The 15,788-nt window shown below is 41.4% G+C and overlaps 1 protein-coding gene across 4 annotated transcripts in view; it reads left to right on the forward strand.

The window, feature by feature from the left end:
- The window catches only part of Cdk8 (cyclin-dependent kinase 8), an 83,178-nt gene that overhangs the window by 51,043 nt on the left and 16,347 nt on the right, over positions 1–15,788 (forward strand). For 2 of the 4 annotated variants that reach the window (XM_045758188.2, XM_069306543.1), the window contains exon 12: positions 1,723–1,782. The exons of the other annotated variants lie outside the window; for them this stretch is intronic. In XM_045758188.2, coding sequence (XP_045614144.1) covers positions 1,723–1,782 — 60 coding nt within the window. The remainder of the gene's footprint in view (positions 1–1,722; positions 1,783–15,788) is intronic. 4 annotated transcript variants of the gene reach the window in all.

The following is a 15,788-nucleotide window of genomic DNA, read 5'->3' on the forward strand; positions in this document are numbered from 1 at the left end:
AGAAAATTATTCATGGTTTGGCATATTTTAGATTGGTTAAGTCAACTGAATACAATAGTACAGATTTTTCTTTGGTAATGGGTATGTGTTTTTTTTTGTATTTTTTTGGTAATCTTATTGTAACATTCAAAAGTTAGTAATATTGCAAGTATTGTAGAGTGCTGCGATTGATTGGGTAATCGTGGATGGTCCTGTGAGTTGCTACATCACGTCTAGAAAAGTTAACGTGTTGAACCTACATTTCTAGCAACACTTGTTACATTTTTAAGCTTCTTGTGTGTTTTGACTATTTTTGAGTGTACTCTATGGGGTTCGGGCGGGATATCTAACCTGGGTGTATTTTTGACCAGACCACCCACTAGAAGGTGAAGGGACGACGACGTTTCGGTCTGTCCTGGACCATTCTCAAGTTGATTCCAAAAATGGCGATTCCGCAAATCGACTTGAGAATGGTCCAAGACGGACCGAAACGTCGTCGTCCCTTCACCTTCTAGTGTGTGGTCTGGTCAACATACTTTAGCCACGTTATTGTGACTCATCGCCTTGAGTCTGTATTGTTCACTAGCTTAGGTAATGTCATTGAAACAATTGTGAAATATTTAAATAGCCAAAATTATTCTTCATGAATGCACATACTGTATATTTTAAAATCATAGTGTATATCAGCTTAATATAATTAATACAAAATGATTGTTTAAATTAGTAATATGAATATTGCTCATTATTTTGTTGTGTAAGCATCTGGTATAATGTAATATCCTTCCAAAAAAACAAAATCATATATTAAACATAGAGTAGTAATTTTTGGTAAATTATAGTTAATTTCTTCATTTAAACCAGTGGCAAAACTTGCTTAACAATCTGTCCTTAAATTTGATAACATAGTATCCAGTCATCCTTTTCGTTCATGGTAAGTTATATTCTTAATGGAATAATATGTACAGCCGTTGTATATAATTCATAATATGTACCCATGTTTTTTATTGTTAGTGTGTGTGTGTATATATATTAATACTGTATATACAAATAATAATTTTTGGTTGTTCGTGAAGAAAGTGGCACAGGATCATTCATTGACTAGTTGGAATTAGTTCTAAGAAACCCACTTAAATGTTATTACTTGCTCTTTCAAGAAGTTTCATTTTAATAAGCTTGACATTAGGAGAAGGCACAGCTTACCGAATTTGACGAGTTGACTCGTTCGTATTAACGTCGAGGACGTCAAGAGGATTCACTTTTACCGAGGCTGCCAGAGATGTATTGGCCTATTGTTACTGAATTAAATAATTAGTACAGATGTTTTTATTTATATATGATTAGTTATTTGATTTTTGTGTTGAATGTATTGAAGGAAAATCTGAAATAGTTAAGCCAGGAAATAGTCTTAGGTATATAGTGAGTGTTGAAGCATTACACTGTTGTGTGCAAGGTTTGTAGCTGATGAAATCCTCATTTTGCCATTATGCTTCAGTATTAATCATAGCTTTTCCCAGTCTCATTATTTGAAAGGATACGGGTGTCAAGATTTTGAGCTTTGCCGCTTAGCCCTTGAGAGCTTCATTCGCCTCTAACATGTCTCACTCCTCAAGACTGTTTTGCTAGCCCTTTCATCCATATTATGATTCATGGTGGTAAATTGGTACCAGATTTCATCACTTCCAAGAGGAGATTTATTTCCGGGTTGCCGGTATTGACAGACGTATTATTTTCTCGGTGTTTCAGAAGAAGATATTTATGGATCAGACATGGACAAACCAACAAAGAGTGCAGGCAGCAACCAAGGTTAGCAACCAACATTTCTGAGGCTTTGTATGGGCTGTATGCTAGATGTAGGCTGCCTCCTTTCTCTGATGCAGATTCCTTGTGTGTAGGAGGCATTTACAACTTGTAGGCTAGATAGATCTATTGTGCCTGTAAAGATTATATTCTGTTTAGGCTGTGATCATATTATGTGCTGCATCAGTGGCTTGATGATGATGATACACATTTAACTGTTATTTGTCAGTTTTATGTAATATATCAATTGTACCTAATATCCAAGCAATTTTGTCTACTGTATTTTGAAATATTTCTTTTCTAATTAGTTTTCCTTAATATTAACATTGCATGAATTACTAACTTAGGCCTAATTTCACTTGTTGGCTGTAATGAGAAATATTTGCCATATTTAGGCAGTCAGGTTGCTAAGTTACTTTTAGTTCATATCATAACAAAATTGTCTTGTCATTAAATTAAATATATCTTAGCCAATTTAAATCTTTGAGCAAAATTGTTTATGAAATCCAGTTTGTTAGGCAACTCAGGCTATTAGGTGTGACATGTACACTCAGATATACATACATTATTCTATAAATGTGTGTGTGTGTATATATACTGTATATATATACATACAATATACAGTTGTGTTTTTCCAAGTAAAGATAGGCAGTTGCTTATTCTTGTATAAACTCTGCACACGAGATGAGTGGCTTCGGGAGCCCAGTGATGCATTACTGTGACAAACTGAAGAGGGTGCCATTTTTTCCATTGGTTGTGTGGCCACTTTGTACCAGTTTGTGTTCTTCTAAAGCTTCCACTACTCTAGAGTCTTCCAGTAAATTATATTCTTTATCCAATTTTTGTATTTCTCTTATATACTTGCATCATCGTGTTTATGTTGACCTCTGTTTTTTACTACTTGTGCATGTTCTCTTAGTTTCTCTTAGCTGAGTAAGTAATGTCTGCTTCAGAGTGGTGCAGCTGTTATAGGTAAAGAAAGATACCTGGCTTCCACGTCCCATTTCTCCGCCTTGTGCTGCCTATAAAATCTATCGTTCATCTGCATTGTCTTCTTGTGGATGATGCATGCGATCATAACGTCTCACAACTTGCTCTGTCTGATGTCCCAGCAAGGTTTCCATATCTTGGTTGACCAGGGCTGGCCGTGGCTGTGGGGCCCAGTTGGGACTGTTTGGTTGCCCAGATCAGGAGCCAGGAGGCTTGGTCAGGGACAGGGCTGCAGGGGATGATTTATGAGAAATTATAATTTAATTTTTTAGAAAAATCAAAATATAAGTGAACAGCTTACTGTATCTAATGTCACTCATATCTGTATTGTCATAAGGAATTTATCAGACAATCATTAGCTTGCTTGTTTGCATTGGTTTATGACAAGTCTTTACAGGTTTGGCCAAGTTAGAAGGTGGTTCTACTTGACACAACTAGAGTAGATTAATCCTAGCACAAGGCCCAATTGGGAGCAATTGATCTAATTGGCTTAAAGCTGGCCCTGCATGACTCTGTACTGTTTGCAAGTGAAACATTATCTAAAAATAATGTCTATGCATATTTTGCTGTTTTCTACATAAACACTTTACACAGTACATTGGTACCTTTGTTCACGATTGTAATCCGTTCCCAGAGACACGTCGTCGTCCAAAAATTTGTCAGTCAAAACAAATTTTCCCATAAGAAATAATGTAAATTGAATTAATTCGTTCCACACCCCCAAATATATTAACTTAAAAATACATTTGATACAGAATACTGCTCATATTATTCATACACAAAATAATCAGGTATAAATGTAAATCATAAATAAAATAAGTGAACATTTAACTGCACTTAACCTTTACTGGGGACTCTTGGTGGCGTATGAGAGACGGTGAGGAGGGAGGAGTGGTGTTGGTGTACAGGGAGGGGGGGAAGGAGGTGAGACTGTCCCCCTGCTCGCCTTAAGCATGCTGAATCAAAAGCTTGGTGGATGGTCGAGGGAAGGAAGTTGAGGTAACGGGATCATGTAGGAAAGGCCCTGGAGGAGTGACGACGACAAAAAATAAATATGGTTGTACTGTATTGGTGGCAGTATAAGGTGGAGGCATCATACGTTGGCTTTCTTTTACCAAGTTACAAGGCAGGTAAGAAGTTGTCTGAAACATCTATTCACTTTGATGCATTGAGATTATACCCGAGTAGGTTAAAGGTTTGCTCTTTGCTTGATCAAGCTACAGTATACATAACAGTAAAGCAGGATAATGGGTTAGTAAGTGCTTTGAATGAAAAGATTGGTCTCCCTACAAGTTGAGTATAAATCAGTCCTGGTGTGAAACATTTCTCAAGAAAAGGAGTATCTGTATATTGTTCACACATATGTAGGAAACAGAACATGATATAAGCAATTATTTTACAGTAAATTCTTGTCCCTCAAAATACTGCAAACGGTTGTGCTGTCAGCATGTTCTTCTCTCTGACTCTTGGATTACAACCAATATTTTGGTCTGCATAGTATTCCCGAGTTACTGAACTGTGGGACAATTGTGCTCCAGTACGGGGGCCTCGTAGCCTGGTGGATAGCGCGCAGGACTCGTAATTCTGTGGCGCGGGTTCGATTCCCGCACGAGGCAGAAACAAATGGGCAAAGTTTCTTTCACCCTGAATGCCCCTGTTACCTAGCAGTAAATAGGTACCTGGGTGTTAGTCAGCTGTCACGGGCTGCTTCCTGGGGGTGGAGGCCTGGTCGAGGACCGGGCCGCGGGGACACTAAAGCCCCGAAATCATCTCAAGATAACCTCAAGATAACCAGTATTGCTCTTTGTTATTTGCTAGCTTTTAAAACTTTTTGTGCCAATTAGTCACTTGTACATCTTTTGAAAATTCATTTTGTCTGTGCTCGTTATCATCTCACTTTTGGAAAGTTTATTACAAATAAATAACATTTACTTTGTCTTTGATAAAAACTAAAGGTAGCTTGTGATGTTATATCTGGGCAATTAGTCTACAGATTACACTCTTGTGTATACAATTATTTAGAGTTGGTGAGTGTCCGTGGCCGCCCTGACACCCTCGTGTGGTCTTGATGTTTTTCGTGGATTTTTATATTTGTTTAAATTTCTTTACCTGTGCTATGCTAGTTAGCCTTACCCTTTGTTGGTGCTTTTATTGCTGGAGTGTCTTGTTCTTACCCGGTTGCTTTGCATGTCGAGAAGTATAAATAAAAATCCACATACAGCTGTAACAGTTTTGTTGAGAAAGAAAATTGCAAATGTCCAGTCTTATAGCATTCTCAACCTTCGCGTAGCCTGTTCACTCCTTGATATTGTCATACCAGAACCCTATTTCCTCTTTGGTCTTGTATGGACATTTCAGTCTCCTCCCACCCACCATCTCTCTTCTCATCTCACTAATATGCTTTCTTCATAAGTCTGTTGTTATCCATTCTCAAAATACCCAATAAAATTCAGTCTAATACTTGTATCTTGAGATTCTTGCTAGTTTTACTTGTTTCGGTTTGAATCTTTCTTTTGCATAATCATTTGATGTTTTGCAGGGTTCATAAGAAAACAAAAATAATCTTAAGCTATTGAGTGTAATGATCCACTAATTTCTGTTGGGGGGAATTTTCACCTACTTTTTTCTGAGGGGAGCCCCTACGGCTCCCTGGAGTTTATCGGGCTAACGTATGTTATATTTTAGACTGGGACATTAGCTATGGAGTTCAGACCTACCAGGGACCATGAGCCAGAACTTGGCCCCTTCAGAGAGGTTGCAGGGAGCAATGGCCCTGGAACCCCCCCCCCCTGTGGTTGGGAGTTTTCCTTATCTGCCATCAACTGGGGTTAGACACCCAGAAAGGTAGGCGTAACAAAACAATCCCCACATGGTAAGAAACTAACAACAAAAACTGAACAGATAGGTAGAACTCCTAACAATCCCAAGGAAACAAAGCAAACGTAACATACTACTGCTGCGCCATTCGCCCGCGCAGCCCTCCCCTTTCCGAGAGGGGGAGTTACAAACGTTACAAATGAGGTGGTAGAGGTACTGGGATTAAAAATAGAGAAAATAAATTTAGTGATTATTCTAATATACAAACCGCCAGATGCAACGGCTGAGGAATTCACAGAACAGATAAACAAAATAGAGAATAGCCTTGATAATTTGGAGAACCCGATACCTGATATTATCTTCCTAGGTGACTTCAACTTGCCTAGTCTCAGGTGGAAAATAGCAAACAATAATATTATACCAGGAAATCTATCGGGACCTAACCAACCACAGATTAGAGAACTACTTAGATTCTGTGACAAATTTTCACTCAATCAGCAGATATCGGAGCCAACGAGAAATGAAAATATTCTAGATCTGGTCTTTAAGAACAATGAAGACATTATCAGAGACATTACGATATCAGATACCACATACTCAGATCACAAGCTCATTGAAGTGCAAACGACCATCAATACTCAGAATAGACCTAAAACGTTGATAAAGCGAGAGGGGCTATTCAGTAAATTCAATTTTAATAATAAAAGGATAGACTGGGAGATAATAAATAGGGAACTTACAAACATTCCATGGGAAACTGTTCTAAGTAATACAAGTCCTACAGAAGGAATAGAAAAACTGACTTCGGAAGCGCATCAAGTCTGTCTGAAACATGTTCCTTTGAGGAAAGCCAGAAAGAGATCTAACGTAGAAAGAGAACGCAGACGACACTATAAACGCAGGAAAAAAATAACGGAACTGCTTATGCAGACACGAATTTCCCGTCAAAGAAGGAATAATTTAAATAGGGAGATTGAAGAAATCGAGCGGAAATTGAAACACTCATATGAAACTGAAGAAAGGCAGTTAGAACAGAAAGCAATTCAGGAAATAAAGAGAAATCCAAAATACTTCTTCACATATGCGAAATCAAAAGCAAAAACCACTGCCAGTATTGGACCTATTCGTACAAGTGAAGGTTCATACACGGAGGATGACAAAGAAATTAGTGAAATCCTAAAAAAAGCAGTATGAGGACATGTTTAGCACTCCAATAAACAACATGAAAGTGGAAGATCCAGGCAATTTCTTTATGCGGGATATTCAAACCCCTGTAAATATAACTGATATCAACACGAGCGCACTAAATTTTGAAAGAGAAATTGAAAACATGCCCATTCACTCGGCCCCAGGTCCAGACTCATGGAATTCAATATTTATAAAGAAATGCAAAGTGCCGGTAGCACAGGCACTCAGTATAGTGTGGAGGAAGAACTTGGACACGGGGAAGATACCAGATGCACTTAAAGTAGCAGACATAGCCCCTCTACACAAGGGAGGGAGCAAAGCATTGGCAAAGAATTATAGACCAGTTACACTAACATCGCACATCATAAAAGTATTTGAGAGTGTGATTAGGAGTCAGGTCACCAACTTCATGGAGACCAATGACCTTCACAACCCAGGCCAACATGGATTTCGAGTGGGAAGATCGTGCCTCTCACAGCTACTTGAGCACTACGACAAAGTCACTGAGGCATTAGAAGAAAAACAAAATGCTGATGTGATATACACGGACTTCGCAAAGGCTTTCGATAAATGTGACCATGGCGTGATAGCACACAAAATGAAGTCAATGGGAATAACCGGTAAAGTAGGACGCTGGATATTCAGTTTTCTGTCAAACAGGACTCAGCGAGTAACGGTCAACCATATAAAATCTAGTCCAAGTGCAGTTAAAAGCTCTGTACCTCAGGGTACAGTCCTTGCACCGCTGCTTTTCCTTTTTCTCATAGCAGATATAGACAAAAATACAAGTCACAGCTTCGTATCATCCTTTGCAGATGACACAAAAATCAGTATGAAAATTACCTCGGCTGAAGACATTGAAAAATTTCAAGCTGATATTAATAAAGTTTTCGACTGGGCATCAGAAAATAACATGGTGTTTAACAGTGATAAATTCCAGGTACTCAGGTACGGCAAAAATGAGGACCTTAAACATAATACAGAGTACAAAACACAATCAAATGTACCCATAGTAGGAAAACAGCATGTAAAGGATTTGGGAATAATAATGTCTGACGACCTAACGTTTAAGGAGCATAACCAAGCAAATATTGCGACAGCCAGAAAAATGATAGGATGGATTACGAGAACTTTCAAATCCAGGGATCCCATCACAATGGTTGTACTCTTCAAGTCACTTGTGTTGTCCCTTCTTGAGTACTGCTCAGTACTCACTTCCCACTTTATAGCAGGAGAGATTGCTGAAATAGAGGGAATACAGAGAACATATATGGCACGCATAGACGCAATAAAGCACCTAAATTATTGGGATCGTCTCAAAGCCCTCCAAATGTACTCACTAGAAAGAAGATGAGAGAGATATAAAATAATATACACCTGGAAGATACTGGAGGGCCAAGTACCAAATCTACACAGTAAAATAACAACGTTCTGGAGTGAACGATATGGAAGAAAATGCAGAATAGAACCAGTGAAGAGCAGAGGTGCCATAGGCACAATCAGAGAACACTGTATAAACATCAGAGGTCCGTGGTTGTTCAACGTCCTCCCAGCGACTATAAGAAATATTGCCGGAACAACCGTGGACATTTTCAAGAGGAAACTAGATTTATTCCTCCAAGGAGTACCGGACCAACCGGGCTGTGGTGGGTATGTGGGCCTGCGGGCCGCTCCAAGCAACAGCCTAGTGGACCAAACTCTCACAAGTCAAGCCTGGCCTCGGGCTGGGCTTGGGGAGTAGAACAACTCCCAGAACCCCATCAACCAGGTATCAACCACGGGGCCCTGGACTTCACCGCGCCAGCTGCATAGCACCCCAGTTCATAAGCTAATGTCAACTGGGGCAGACGCTTCTCTGGCCTCAGTTTATTAGGCGGTGTTTGCCTTCGTGGCACTCACTGCCGTGTGTTGTGTTGTGTGGTGGCCAGGTGTTCCTCATCAGTACCAGGGCTTCCTTCCCTAAGTGCCCTGTGAACACTGCCCCTGTGTGACTGGGTTATCTTCCTTGAGGCATTCGAGAACCATTCCCATAGAGGTTCTTGCTGCTCAGCATTTGCCTCGCTCTTGGGACCAGCTGGAGCTTGGGGCCCTTGTTTGGCCTTGGGTAGGGACTGGTATTGTGCTGGTTAGTGTGTCAAGGTGTTGCGCGACCTACCACTTACACGGCGACCGGTTCCTATTGCCTCTGGGGACGGTGTACTTTTGTGGGGTTTTTCTTTTGTTTTTATTTTCATTTGCATGGTGGGTGTCTGCCTAGTATGGCTATAGTTCCACTGGTAGTGTTTGGTGGCCCTCTGCTAGGCCCCTGTGATTGTACACATCGCAGGGGTTTTCAGTGTTGCATCTACCCCTTGTTAGCTTGGGTGTTAACCGGTTAGCAACACCTTGCCCAGGCTTCCCGCAGCAGTTAGTCTACGGGCCCTGGAAAACCCTGTCGGGGCTTGGTGGGCCCATGGATGTGTCTTCCGGGTTCCAACCTGTCTTGTACGGGTTCGTTGGTTGCTGTGCCCTTGTCTCAGGGTAACAGTTGTCACTTTTACCTCTGTCATGCTGCCTGTTGGGTCACTGACACCTTGACCCGGAGTCTTGCGAGTTGTGTTCTGTGCTTGTTCTCCAGTACTCTCCTAATGTTCTTACTGTTCAGAGTACAGGCAGCATCTGCGTTGCAAGCTCGGTTTAGGTTGCTGCAATGTGCTAGGTTGGTTTCCCACCTGCATGCCCTGGGGCCGCCCAGTTTTGGTTAGATGCTGTTCACCCCTTTCCCTCCCTGTTCCCGGCTCCGGACCATCTACGACTTTCAGGGTTGGGGCGGGGTTTAGTTGGTGCCGAGACTCGGGCGGTTTCGGGGGCTGCCCCGTTCGGGTTGGAGACGGAGGTTTTCGAGCCTGTTCCTCCTGCCAAGGCTTCTGAGTCTTACCAACGGCCCTTTCTTTGCTCTTTTACCCTGGACTCTTCCTTTTCTTTAAGGGCAGAGGGCATGGAGGACGGCTCTGCCCCGGGGCCTCTGTTGCGGGTTCCCAGGGCTGTGGGGCATGCCTGCTAGCAGTTCTGGGGCTGTTTGCCCCTGCCTGGGTCTTCTGCTTTCGGGTGGGATTTTTCATCCCTCTAGTCAGCTTACTTCCCACATTTGCTGGCGTGTTTTCGGATCTATTACGTCGGTCAAAGCTCTTTTGTTTGGTGGCCATTTTTTTACTGCGGATAGCTCAACATTCCCTTGGCCACCGGCAGCGCTGTGGTTTGTTTACCGGTGCCTGGGTGTGCGAGCTAGCGTTTTAAGGGAGTTTTACACCTCCTTTCAGGGGTTTTCTTCTCCTGTTGCCGTTTCTTTGTTTTTCTGGGGTGTTCTGCCCGTCTTCTGTTCCTCTGGGAACGCTTGCGTGTTGGTTTTTACACCATTTTCTGAGGGGAGCCCCTACGGCTCCCTGGAGCTTATCGGACTAATGTATGTTATATTAGACGGGGACATTAGCTAAGGAGTTCAGACCTACCAGGGACCATGAGCCAGAACCTGGCCCCTTCAGAGAGGTTTCAGGGAGCAATGGCCCTGGAAAACCCCCTTGTGGTTGGGGTTTTCCTTATTTGCCATCGAATGGGGTTTGCGCCCAGAAAGGTAGGCATAACAAAACAAACCCCACATGGTAAAAAACTAAAACATAAAACCGAACAGAGAGGTAGAAACTCCCTACAATCCCAAGGAAACAAGCAAACATCACTTTACTGCTGCGTCGATCATCCGTGCAGCCCTCCCCGCCCCGAGAGGGGGGAGGGGGGAGCCCCGGACATCACCACGCCAGTTGCCTAGCATCAGTTCGTAAGCTAATGTCAACCGGGACAGACACTTCTCTGGCCTCAGTTTCCTAGGCGGTGTTTGCCCTTCGTGGCATTCACTGCCGTGTGTAGTGTTGTGCGGTGGCCAGGAGTACCTCATCAGTGCCAGGGCTGCATGCGCTTAGGGGCTTCCTTTCCTAAGCGTCCTGTGAGTACTCCCCCTGCGTGACAGGGTTATCTTCCCTGGGGCGTTCGGGAACCATTCCCGTAGAGGTTCTTGCTGCTCGGCATTGCCTCGCCCTTGGGGCCAGCTGGGGCTTGGGGCCCTTGTTTGGCCCTGGGTAGGGACTGGTATTGTGCTGGTTAGGGCGTCAAGGTGTTGCGCGACCTACCACCTAAGCGGCGACCGGTTCCTATTGCCTCTGGGGACGGTGTACTTTTGTGGGGGTTTTCTTTTTTTATTTTCATTTGCCTGGTGGGTGTCTGCCTAGTGTGGCTATAGTTCCACTGGTAGTGTTTGGTGGCCCTCTGCTAGGCCCCCATGATTGTACACATCGCAGGGGTTTTCAGTGTTGTCCTCTACCCCTTGTTAGTTTTGGGTTTTAACTGGTTAGCAACACCTTGTCCGGGCTTGACCGACTCTTCCCCCTTCCTCCCTTTCGGGGAGGAAGGGGGGGGCACTAACGAGTATGCGCGCCCATTAGATGATGTTTTGCTTGTTTGTTTTCTTAGGGGGGGGGTGGGTATTTTGCCTTGTTCAGATGTAGGTTGCAATTTTCACCAGCATAGGGTTTGTATTTTTTGCTTATATTTCTGGGTGCCTTCTAAAGTCGATGGCAAGTATGATATACTCTAAATGTAGAGTGCTTATAGGCCGTTGATTCCTGCTCCTCTCTGAGGGGACCAGGTTCTGGCTTGTGGTCCCCGGTAAGCACAAGAACTCCCGTGACTCCCATTCTCTCAATCGACTTGAGAATGGTTCAGGACGGTCCGAAACGTCGTCGTCCCTTCACCTTCTAGTGTGTGGTCTGGTCAACTCCCGTGATTGATGACACCAAACTAATATTGCACCTATCAGTCTGGATAGCTTCAGGAAGCCTCTAGGGCTCGCCCAGAAAACGGCGCTTCATTACATTCAATGCTGGTTTTTTGCTCCATTTGATCCCTTTCTCGGTTCTCCGGCTATCCGTCTATATTTTTTTTTTTTTTTTTTTTTTTGAGATATATACAAGAGTTGTTACATTCTTGTACAGCCACTAGTACGCGTAGCGTTTCGGGCAAGTCCTTAATCCTATGGTCCCTGGAATACGATCCCCTGCCGCGAAGAATCGTTTTTTCATCCAAGTACACATTTTACTGTTGCGTTAAACAGAGGCTACAGTTAAGGATTTGTGCCCAGTAAATCCTCCCCGGCCAGGATACGAACCCATGACATAGCGCTCGCGGAACGCCAGGCGAGTGTCTTACCACTACACCACGGAGACTGCTTATGAACCAATGTTCAAAGAAAGTATTTGATGAAAATAAAGCTGTAAAGTTGCATCTTGTAAGAAATGCCCATTATCATTCCCACCTTGCATACTCCTCTCTCCAACAACCTCTTGTACGCCTTCATTCCTCTTCCAAGCACCCATATCCTCCAGCACAATAACTTTTCTACCATCTTGTAGCTTCTCCACATGTTCAGTCACTTGATACCGGAACACATTCTTTCCTATGACATTCTCCTCAGACATTGGAATATATTTATTAATAAACATCTCCCTCCCACTCCATCTATCCTACACACAATCCAATATATTCTTGAATTAACACACAATGTCATAATTCCTTATTCCCTCTGGTATAAAAATCTCCACCCCTTTCTTTTTACCCTTATAATTTTGTACCCGTATCCAACTACACAACTTTCAGTCTCAGTCCTTCCTTTTTCTGAGTTTTCCCTATTAACCCATTTACCTTTCCCACTAAGATGCATCTCACACTAAATACGTCAATCTCTCCATTAAAAATATTTTCCAGTACTGTACCTTCAATTATTATCATTTTTCCATCACATTGATTTAGTTCAAGTTAAAGTGCAATTATTGAGACAATTAGATACATCTTGAAAGGATAGAGTAGCTTAGGCTATTTCTACCCTCCGTTGATTTAGTTTACTCTTGTAAACTAAATGTGGACAGTTGCACATCCACTGCCTTCTACAGTAACTGCTGTAGGAGGTCCACTGCCCGGTTTTCCTCCATCTCCAGGCAGCAGTGCTGGCTCACCTTTCGGTACTTCCCTCTCGGTGACTGTGGAGGAGTGAGATCCTAGCTCTTGTGCCCTATTTCCTTGCCTTTAATATCTGAATACTTGCAGTATATATCATGCAATTTGTCAGTGCATACTGTACTATTACAGCATGCTTTATCAAAAGAAATAACGCTGAACTAAATCCCAAGGAAACCCTAACGTATTGAGGTACAGTACTGCCTGCCCTTCACCACCATGGCTGGTGTAATAGAGACTACAAGAAGGCGGGCGAGCCTTGAACACCTTATTAGATAAGGTATCCCACACTGAGGTGCTAATGGTATTATAACAAACTTCCCTCAATACTTGTGTTGTCTTGTGAGTAACTTCCTCATATTGGTTACACTATATTACAGAAACCTGCAGGCCAGGATAATAGTACTGTACTGTATTACAGAAAGGAATATTCAGTTAGAATTGCTTAATATTAAGCTAAAGAGGATTTTGTTACATTGAGAGGCCTTGATTAACCATATTAGCCAGCCGAGGTCAGTTTCTAGAAATTGATCCCACTGGTTAATTTCTGACACCATCTAGCAATACATTTGTCAGGCTGGCTAAGCTCTGGTAGCTTGTGTGTGTGGAAACTCTGCAATGTTATGGAGATGTTTAGTATGTTCCAGCGTTTTAAACAGCATTAATAACTACTGTACCTCTTGTAGTTTTAACTTGACCCTTCTTTTCATCTTGCTTATATGCTTGTGATCGGTGTAGTAATTGTTTTTCATAAATAAACAATTGAGTTTGGTATTGTATTGTACAGTATATACAATATGCTGATATTTGTGCTTGCAAATGGAACTTTGTGCTAATAAATTAGTGAATTTAAATATGAATATTTTTATAGAAGATTACAGTTTACAAGTCCTTAGAAATTTAGTAAACTTAATCACCAATTGTATTTTTTACATTTATGATTGTTCAATTACTTGCATTGACTGTGCAGTATTTGATAAATTGTAATAACAAAATTAGGCTTTTGATTTTGTATCACTGATAATGTATTTGTGTGGTATTGATTTATGTACTTGTTAACAAGGCTTAAAGTGTCTGTCACGTTACAGGATAACTCACGTTACTTACTAATCTTTCCCCATGATGATTGTGCACAGTGTTTGGAGTCCCTGAAAATATTGATATCCCAGAGGAGGAAAAAGAGTATTAGAAGTTAGTGTGCAAGATTTCGTAGAAATGTTGTCGAGCTAAATACAGTAGTGACGAACGTTGAAAAGCGGACCGACACTCCAGCTTGTTTGAGAGTAATGTTATTATACTCGATATATACTTTGAAATTGCAGATAGGTGAAATTAACTGATTTAATCTATTTCTCTGTGTATGTAATGCAGTATAATAATTTATTTTTGTTTCCATATAGCCAAGGTGACACATTATCAGAGTCTTTACAAACCAGTCATCTGTAAACTGAATACATTTAAAATGTAGTACATTATTTTGTTGTTGCATTTTGTATCGTGACAGCTGGTAATGCAGTAGTACCTCTCTGGGTTACCCTCGGTAACTTCTCGGTGAACAGTGAAGCATCAGCATCTAAAGTCAACATCATAATGGAGTAAAAGCAACCAAAAAACTACAGGCAAAAGCTAGTAAACGATCTTGATTAGAGAAAATATAGACACATGGAAAATGGTGTTTGGCCAATGTCATAAACCATGCTCTGGTATCCCTGTGGGAACCGACCTGTGAGATTTATATTTATTTAATTTATATGGATTTATATTTACGTTAATTTGTATACTTCGATAGCAATTTGTATAATGATAAGTGGACTGTATTTCTGCAATAATCTCATAATCTCACAAATCGATCCTCTACACATTAGGGGGGGTTATTAAATTAATATATATGCAGCCAATCAAACTACAGTAATAGCTACATACATTGATGAGGTTCCTTATCTTATAGTACAGCAGGTTAGTCCACCAGGTATAACTAGGGTGTAGACACCAAATTATCCTCTTTGAGGCAGCTTCCATCACCCAGTAACTGGTGCACAAAATCTTGCATCCTCGTCTTGACCTGTCAAAAGTGCACTAGCTGTGAAGCCAGAATCCTATATATGACAAGCTATATCAGAGAAAACACTATACAGTACATGGAACATTAAAGACCTGGCTTAATTACCTTTAGTATGAGGCGATTTCGCGTTCTAACCGGCTAACCCTATATCCTGACATTAATGGCCATAAATGAATGATAAACGGGTTTCGGATAGACACTTAACTTGTATTTGTAGACAGCGTGTTGAAAAATGGTACACCTTTGGTTTCCATAACACTACGTCCAAGTAAATTTAACAGGAGCCGAATTTGCTCCCGTGTGAGCCTCTGGTCTCAATATAACCACAATGGCTGCCCCTTCCTCCTTCTGACGCCTGGCCTACTTTGTCCAGATTTCAGAAAGTGATAGAAGGGTCACATTTACTCTACTTTAATATTGATAATTAAGTTAATTTATATAAGATGTTTTTATGATGGTAAAGTCCAAAGACTAATGTATTTAAGAATAATTCCCACCATAATAGCTGGTGAATTATAATAGTATGTGGTGATGATATCCCGTTTTCTTTAGACGGTAATTCCACTACAAGTTACGTTTTCTATGGGTAACTTGTGGGTAATACAGCTATTATCTGTATGATTATTAAATGGTGTCGGATTTTCCGACATAATTCCCCAGGGGCTGCTCACGGGTCGAAGTCCTCTTTAGAACAGACGAACACCGATACTCCTCCTTCTAATTATTTGATTAATTTGATGTTAGTAGTTAGTAATCACACATTTGTGCGTCTGTTCGTACAGGACGGATGTCCCGTACTAGAGTTGCAGGGGTTAGAAGTCTAATGCGATTTCATTTCCCTGTCAACTCTTGAAAGGCTAATATTCAAGCCTAATTACATATTATTTAACCCAGAAGACTGAATGTGATCAAGTAC

This window comes from Procambarus clarkii, chromosome 58, assembly GCF_040958095.1.
Source record: "Procambarus clarkii isolate CNS0578487 chromosome 58, FALCON_Pclarkii_2.0, whole genome shotgun sequence".
Lineage (NCBI taxonomy): Eukaryota > Metazoa > Arthropoda > Malacostraca > Decapoda > Cambaridae > Procambarus > Procambarus clarkii.